Source organism: Crinia signifera, chromosome 8 (assembly GCF_055691185.1).
Source record: "Crinia signifera chromosome 8, ASM5569118v1, whole genome shotgun sequence".
NCBI lineage: Eukaryota > Metazoa > Chordata > Amphibia > Anura > Myobatrachidae > Crinia > Crinia signifera.
Genome location: NC_139224.1, coordinates 72,179,406 through 72,188,312, shown reverse-complemented (window position 1 = coordinate 72,188,312; position 8,907 = coordinate 72,179,406). Strand labels below are relative to the sequence as shown.

Genomic DNA, 8,907 nt, shown 5'->3' with positions numbered 1-8,907 from the left:
ATCAGTATGACCACTGAATTTATGAGGTTTTCAAACCAATAAATAGCCACCAGACCCAGATTTTAATATGTTTGCCATAAAAGCATTCTAGCCTCTAAAATATGACCTTGGAAGCACTTCTGGTTTAAACAGAAGAGCAATCAGTAACTGTTTTGTTGCCCAGCCACCTGTAGTAACACATTGTGCACCTCAGCAGAATTGGAAGTTACGCATCTGGAAATGCCACAAGGATTCCGCAACGCGTCAAAGATTTAATTCTGAAGGTAGTAATAGGGTTACCATAATCAGAATTGACTTTATTGGCCATGTACACTTATGTGTACTAGGAATTTATTTTATTATCCCTTTAAACCTGCACACTCAAATTACAAACTTGCATGCATTTCACCTGGTTTTAAGCAGCTAGAGAACCTTTGCAATTGATGAATGTCCTGGTTTAAAGGGATAGTATGGTATATAAACATAGGTACAGTGCAACCGCTTAGTCAACTATCCTAATTAAGTCCTACAAGGGAAGTGCTTTAAAATCTTTTATCTCTTATTGTACAGTATTTACCACCTTTTGTACTTTGCTGCATTTATATTGAATCCTGAACATTGTATTTGGACTTTACAAGCTGACCATTCCAACTGAATTACTTGCATTATTTATGATGGGGACCTATTGGATTATCACTGCAGATATATTTATTTGTTGTACATTTTCAATACTTTGTATGTATATATATATATGGGAAATAAATTATGTTTTTACTATATATCACAATTGTAGATGTCTATACTTCTATTACATGCACCATGTCTATCTGTGATGAAAAGCCACACAAAAGGTGTGGTGAAACCCCTTTCTTATCAATTACCTAGCTCCCCATAGGTGATGGCAATCACACATTTGAATGAATTGATGAAGGACTACAAACAGTACCCAGAATTTCCCTGAATTCATCTGGGGGCCGAGCTTTCAGCGCGGTGGCTCCAACTCTATGGAACTCACTTCCCTGCTCAGTTCGAGAAGCTTCCACTCTGGAAACATTCAAAAGTAGACTCAAGACTTTCGTTTCACCCAAGCATTCACTAATGTCCCTTGAAGTTGTTAAGTTTGTTTTGTATTTAGTGCTGTAAAAGGCTAATGCAAGCACTTTGAGTCCTATTAGGAGAAAAGTGCTGTATAATTAACAATATTATTATTACATTACATGGGAAATCCAGGAACAGAGCATTTTCTCCCTGAAGGAGAGGGTCAGGTAGGCAACCCTGAAATAAAGCAATTATCAAACAACTCCGCATGAGCATGGTGCACTGTGCGCATGCATGAGCCATCCACCCGAATGGCCTTCCTTGCAGAATGATTGACACCCTACGGACATTTGGGGGCATGCTGCTGGCGTTTTCTGGGCATCTCCTGGCTGCTGGGAGGGAAGGACGCTGACATCATCAGCAGCCGCCATCTCCCCACAGCCTGGGAGCAGGGGAGGGGGAAATTATTCGATGGTGAATTATTTTCCCAATATGCACAGCTGCGTACGCATTCACAGGGGTGTGCATTTGACAGGTTGGCGGCTACATGCTTCACTAGGCTCCAAACACCCAGCGAGCAGGTCTGCATTGGGACCAATATTCCAGGTCTTAAATTCAGCCAATAAGACCTGGGGATTCCATTACAAAATACTGTACAAGAACTATCTTGAAACAAGAGAGACCAGACCAGTCTCTCATACAGATAGACGTAATTGTATTTGTTTGTATGAATCTTATTAATACTATGAACATGTATGTAGTGTACTATATCAGTGCAAATACATAATATCTCAAGAGATGTATGCAGTGAAAAAAGAGTGGAGGAGTCAGCTTTTTCATATAATTTATTAGAATGCAATTGATGTGTTACCTAAAAACTGACTGGTTGCCTCTCAAATGTCTTACTTCTCCACTCTCTTCATACCACTCTCCCCTAGTTCACTATGTGGGCATTTAATTCAAAATCTCTCTTTCTTTAGTCCCACTCCTTTTTCAATTAAAAAAGTTTTTTTGCGTAGCCGAAAAAAACGTAGCTAATTAGATCCCCCACGACTATACAATTGTGGCCATTTTTTGATGCTATTTAAAGTGTTTTTCAATGATGCCTTTTCACTTTTTATTTCGGTAAAAAGACATTGTCAAACAAATGCCTCAAAAAGTGGTTAACACGACCAAATTTCGCCAGCAAAGTGGCGAAAGTACATGGATCTGCAGCGGATTCTACCATTTTTGCCTAGGTGAATATGGCTCTCCAATTGAATAGAGCCCCGTCAAAAAGATATAACCTAATTGAACACTCCCCTTACTCTGTAATAGCCTAAGAGGAATGCAGCTATTCATAACAGGTTAGTTACAGTAAAATGCTATTCATAAAAACACAATATCAGAATCAGCTTTATTGGCCAGGATTAATTGCGTATACTAGGAATTCGATATTTGATATTAAGAAACAAAAGCAGTTTATTATCATAAAATTACATAAGAAATCATGATGCATACAATTATCTTTCTAGTGTAGAAATTAATGTAAATGATTTATTATAAGTTTTGTTAAATTGGTAGCCCAAATGATAGTCCCTAAAGGACCATACACACTGGGCAATTGGCGAAAATCGCTCCGTGTGTATGCACCAAGCTGTTTTCAACCCAGTGATTTTCCTCATGATTGCTATCCATACACGCTGGGCAAAATCGCCCAGTGTGTAAATACCTTAAGAATTATTTTGTATCTGAAACTCATTCATGAAAAACCGCAAGGCTAGATATTATGAAAGTGGGTTCTCCACAAACTTTTAGCAGCATCTAAGATAATTTAACACTAATCTTTATTGAAGACAATTATTAAATCTATGAAATAGAGAACTTTGTGAACCAACCAAAATAATCTACTTGCTACAAGATTCAAAATATTAGCGGAGATTTCTAGTGAAAAAAAAAAAGTCTACTTTAATAATGACTGAAAATGTGAGTAGTAACTGATAGATAACAATGCATCATTCCAAGGGTCTCAAACGCGCTTCATCTTCCATAGGTTGGAACAGGCTTCACTTCATCCACCCTGTTCTTGTGGACCTGAAATGCTGGGGTGATCCAACGACCACACGAACACTGTTCTCCATACCAGTTGAATGAACCAAGTTTAGAGTTGCACTTTGGACAGAGAAGCTGTAGACATTAAACAAACGTAATATACAGTATTAGTTGCTTTTTAAATGACTTTTCAGTACTGTTAAAACAAACTGTATTACACCTCGCAACAATATTCATCACCAAAGTACAGCTTTAATAGCTTTTGGTCATTAGAAGTAACATAGAAAATATAGCTTTTACATGCACATCTAGGGCTATATAGAAGTGGAGATGTTGACCATACTGTAGCAACCAGATTCTACTTAACATTTATCTAGCACTTTTTTTTAAATAGCTACTATTGGATCGGGTGCCATTATCATCATCCCAACTTCTATAAACCCTACCAGGGGCAAACGCAGGATTTTCAGAAGGGGGTTTCCAGAGGGGCGGAGCAAAGCATGGAGATGTAAACTTAGGTGACCCAGTATATGCCGGGTCATTTAAAGTATTATAGATAGACCAAATGTATATAAATAATAATAATACCCCTGGGCATAGCAATAATACCCCTGGGCATAGCAATGTATTGGGACCCCTACCGATCCTCCAGCAGTAGGGGTGTGGGAAGCTTTGATGTCCCGCGGGTGGTAGGGGGTATTATATCAACCCCTCAGCATGTAGGGCCTGGATCAGTAATTTCCACTGATTACCCCTTTACTGTACAGATGGTGGGAGATGAGGTGGGAGAAGGGGGCATTGGGCTGAATGAAGGGGCCCTGATACATAACTTCCAGGGTGGTAGAGGATGTTTAATACGCAGAGGAGGGGTGTATAGGGGAGTGAGCTTATACTGTACAGAATTTTCTGGTGGGAGGACAGCTTGCTTGACTGTAGATATCTCCAGTTCCCGGAAATAGATTTTTTAGATTTTAATGGAATTAAAAACTAGAGAATCCCACCTACCAAATGGTATTGGGGGCTAGGGGATCAGAGTTCAGGAGGCAGAGCAATCTGCCACAGAGTATATAAAACTACATACCAGGTGTGTGGAGCTGGAACAGACACCAGCTGCTGGAAGGCTGATATCTCTGGTTCTGGGAACAGTAGAGACAAGCTACTAGTGTCCATAAAAGGGGGAGAGACCCAGATTTTGGAATATACCTTTAGAAAAACTCTAGTCAGACAGAACCTTAAATATCTAAATGGGAAGAGCAATTAACAGGCTTGGATGGGGACCACTGCTTTGAAGTCAGATATCTCCAGTTCCCACGGGCCGATTTTTAAAATTCTTGTACCCATGGAAAGAAGAGACTCTCAGCTTTCAGCCTAGGGCCCATAGACTCCTACACAAAAATCCCCCCTAGTATGTGCTTTCCATAACCATTTTTAATGTTAGACCGGGGATATTCTTACATCTTCCAAACACACATACAGTATTAAACAAGGAAAAATAAAATTAGGAGAAATAAGTCAGAACTAATCTATAGATCTCATATACATTAACATTTAAAAATCAATATCTAATCACCACTAAATCATTTTCTCCAAAGAGAAGAACAAAATGAAGGGGTCCCAACTGCAAAAGACAATATTTATCATGGAAAAGACTGTCCCAGGTATTATTTAATGACCTCGCTTAAAAAAGTTTCATAGAATGTTAGGGGCTTGAATGAAAGAATTAAACATGGTCAAAACTAATAGCCACTGCATTTGGCGGCCCTGCAAGGGGCAGTCCTTCACAAGGCAAAACCATACCTTGTAAATGATTGCTTCTTTATTTAAAAAAAACAAAACCTTCGAGTTTAGCCGGCATTCCACATGGCCGCTGAACTCTGAGAGTATTACTTTTGCCCAAGTTTAATCATTTCGCTCAAGCCACTAACAATCAATGAGACTTTAAAGAGGTCATTATTAATACATGGAGCATTCTTTTCCATGATAAATATTGTCTATGCCCATCTATCCCAATGTTCTTGGGTACTTTCATGCTGTTTGCAATTTTCTGTTTGCTCGCTTAATGCCATGTGTGGAAAGTCTATTCCTTACATTTGGCTGTCAGCCTCACATTAAACTATTTTAAATCTCAAGTAGACAAAATGACTTTGAGAGCCTAAACTTGAGGTTCCATTTTAATAACGTTTTCAAGCATGTCAGGACATTACATAGTCAGGTTACAATAGTAAAAAAAATTACTTTCAAAAGATGCAGAATTCTATTATGTATTATGGGAAACTACAAAAGAATACCAAAAAACTCCAAACAGTAATAAGGTGCCTTCCCCGGGTGCTCCACTTGTACACAGTTTGTAGGGTGGCACTTGCACTCAAAATCACTCACAGACACGGAGCATAAGTCATCAACGTTCGAGGTTTCAATAATACCTTGTCAACAGGATACAACAATACATGTGAAACATAACATCAATTTATACATAACAGAACCCCAGTGCGATGAGGAAGCCGGCTCCACGTTGCCCAGGATAGCGCAGCGTATTGACTTCATCATCAGTGCCCCGTTGTTACGGTTTCACTTATTGCTAACTTTATTTGCATTGATACAAAGTATTATAGGATGTAATGCAAGCAATACTCCTGTCTGTTTGTAATTGTATTTTAATGGTGATTGTTTATGGGGGTTGCCGTGGTGATGCAGTTGCGGAGACGCGTCAAAAGCACTTTGTGCATGGTGGGTTGCCGTGACAACGGGGTACTGATGATGACGTCAGTACTCTGCGCCGTCCTGGGCAACGTGTTCTCATATATTGTATTATCTTAAGAAAACGTAAAAGCATCGATAAGAGGTTTTTTTTTTTATATTTAATCTTTATAAAAATTTTCTCAATATAAAAATCACATTTAACACATAGCAAAACATATAGATATCATAGCACAAATTTCTGATCCATCTACCATACATTATTTCATATTATCCATATATCCGAACTTAGTGAATAAATAAGAAATTAACACTATAAACAAACACTTAACATAGGCATAAGCACATATCGGATTTAAGGCCCCCATACATTAGGCCGACTTGTCCTAGGGACAAGTCGGACCCAATTTACCTGCGAGCCGCCCGGCAGCTCCCCGGGAGGCTCACATACAATTTGGCACTTGATGTGCCATTTTTACATGGGATAAATCGCATGCGATTTATCCCATGTAAAAAAAACCCTGGGGAGCTGCAGGGCGGTGAGCAGTAGTGGGGGCGGGCAGCGGCAGTAGTGGGGACGGGCAGCGGTGGTGGGGGCGGCCAGCGGCGGTAGTGGGGGCGGGCAGCGGCGGCGGCGGTAGTGGGGGGGGGGGCGGTCAGCGGCAGCGGGCGGCGTTTGCGGTGAGCGCAGTGTACTTACACATAGCAGCAGCGGCGGGGACGGGACGCGCAGTGGCGGCTATTATATTTTTAAAATACTTGTCAAATGACCGGCCACTCTCTGATTGGCTGAGAGCTCTCCGGCCAATCAGAGAGCGGCCGGTCATTTGACAAGTATTTTAAAAATATAATAGCCGCCACTGCGCGTCCCGTCCCTGCCGCTGCTGCTATGTGTAAGTACACTGCGCTCACCGCACACGCCGCCCGTCCCCACCGCCGCTGGCCGCCCCCACCACCGCTGCCGCTGGCCGCCCCCACCACCGCTGCCGCTGGCCGCCCCCACCACTCCCCCGGTGTCTGTATGCATATGCCTGTCAGGTGGCAGGCATATGCATACAGGGAGGTCGGACGTGATCGTATGTACAGACCGTCCGACCTCCCTGATCCGGTCCGATGCGCACGGGACCGCGCATCGGATCGGATCAAATGTCACATACCTACGATTTTGGGCCGATTTCATCCGATTATCGGCACAAAGTGCCGAAATCGGATGAAATCGTCCCAAAATCGCATAGTGTATGGGGGCCTTAAGTTTATTGAGGCGGAGGGATTCTTAAATCTCTAGTATGCAGGGTTTTCTATTTCAAGGTCGGGTTCTGTCCCTGGTAACATTTGATAAAATCTGACTTTGTGCTATACAATTTTCTTGTGATGTTTTTTACAACTTATTTATCAATACTGCCAAATATCAAATGTATTTATCATTGTGGTGCCTACTGTGCCAACGAATCGTTTAGTGTGTTATAACCGGTTTCTATATCTATCTTTTTTTTTCCGTGACTTAAATTCTCATGTTAAATTAATATTTAATCAGTGGATATTGATAGTTTCGTTATGGTTGGAGGATATCCAACGTTGCCAAATTTTCTCCTATTTAGTCCTAGTGTTTCTACTAATGTGTATGCATTTTTCTTGCTTAGCAGTATAGTTAACCAAGGCTTTCCAGGAATTAGGATCGGGGCCCTTTCTTGCCATCCATGCTCTGGCAACTATTACTTTGGCCAAAGAGCACATGATGGTAATATACGTTTTGTCCTCAGTCTCAAGCCGACCATCTCTAACAATATTTAAGATACAACATTTTGATGTCAAAATGGCCCTGGGTATCCACGAGTCTACTATCATCTGTACAATTTTATCCCAGAAAGCTGCAACCTTCTGGCATTCCTATAACAAATGTATAAAAGTGCTGGGATGGGTCTTTAATTTAGGACACAATGCAGAGGCCCTCCCAGCAAATTTTACCATTCTTGTCGTGGACATATACGATCTATGGAGGTTGTACAGTTGTACTTGTTGTGTACGTAGAACGTTTGTAGCTTTAGATACCGATGCCATATACCATTCTTCCTCCCACAGAGGCCCCTGATCCTGCTCCCACGTCTCCTTTACTGTCATCAGGCCGTCATTATATTTCGCCTTACTGTTTATAATTAACAGCCTTCTGGCAAAAAGCTTGATTTCTATCTAACCCTGCTAGAAAAAGCAATTAACCCTATATATGCTTAACCAAGCTGGAACTATGCATTACTGAAAGCTGCTCCAAAGTTTATTTTCTTTTACCATTATATATTTTTGTTATTTATGTGTAATATTATGTATTATATAAACCCCACCGGCCGGTGACCTCTTTTTAACAAATTGTCTACATTTCTAAGAGATTTGTGTAAAATAAACACATTTAAAATTTTAAATTTCTGGGTTATTGAGTGTCCAATCTGCGCTGTCTATTTGTGTATATTTTATATATCCTAGATACTAAGTTTTTATTGTCTTCTTTTTTAATATAGGTTTAATTGGTGATTCCCCAAATGTTGGTATGTCGCTGTTGGGAGGGATACTGTAGTCAGAAAGGTATAGTAACAAGTCATCTGCACAGTGTCTCATCTGAAATTTCAAGTCCGCTAATTTTAGGGTGCAGTCTCAATGCACATGCCAGGGGCTCAATTGCCAAGGCAAACAAGACAGGGGAAAGAGGACACCCCTGTCTCGTCCCCCTGGTGACTCTAAATGCAGAAGAGGTCCAGCCATTCACAGTGACCCGGGCAGAGGGTATAGTAGTTGTATCCATTTCATAAAATTTGGGCCTATTCCAACAGCCCCAAGAGTGACCCATAAGTATGGCCATTCTACGGGATCAAATGCCTTGACTGCGTCCAGCGATACTATGGCTGGATCTTTCACCTTGGGCATCTGTAAATGGCTGAACAACCCCCGCAAATTTATAGAAGTTGACTTCACCAGCATGAAGCCAGACTGGTTTGGGTGTATTATTTTCAAGATGTGTTTATTTAATCTATTAGCCAAATTGTGGCCAAGATCTTGGCTTCAGATGACAACAGAGAAATAGGTCGATATGAATCTTCTCTTGCAACACTACTATTTTTACCTCTGTCAGTGAACTTGGAATAGGGTTTCAAAAACATGGGGGCAAGAACCTCT

The 8,907-nt window shown here is 40.9% G+C and overlaps 1 protein-coding gene across 2 annotated transcripts in view; it reads right to left on the bottom strand.

The window, feature by feature from the left end:
- Positions 1 to 1,844: 1,844 nt before the first annotated feature.
- Positions 1,845 to 8,907, bottom strand: part of DUSP12 (dual specificity phosphatase 12) — a 116,443-nt gene continuing 109,380 nt past the window's right edge. For both annotated transcript variants that reach the window (XM_083156667.1, XM_083156668.1), the window contains exon 7: positions 1,845 to 3,183. In XM_083156667.1, coding sequence (XP_083012793.1) covers positions 3,037 to 3,183 — 147 coding nt within the window. In that variant the 3' untranslated portion in view covers positions 1,845 to 3,036. The remainder of the gene's footprint in view (positions 3,184 to 8,907) is intronic.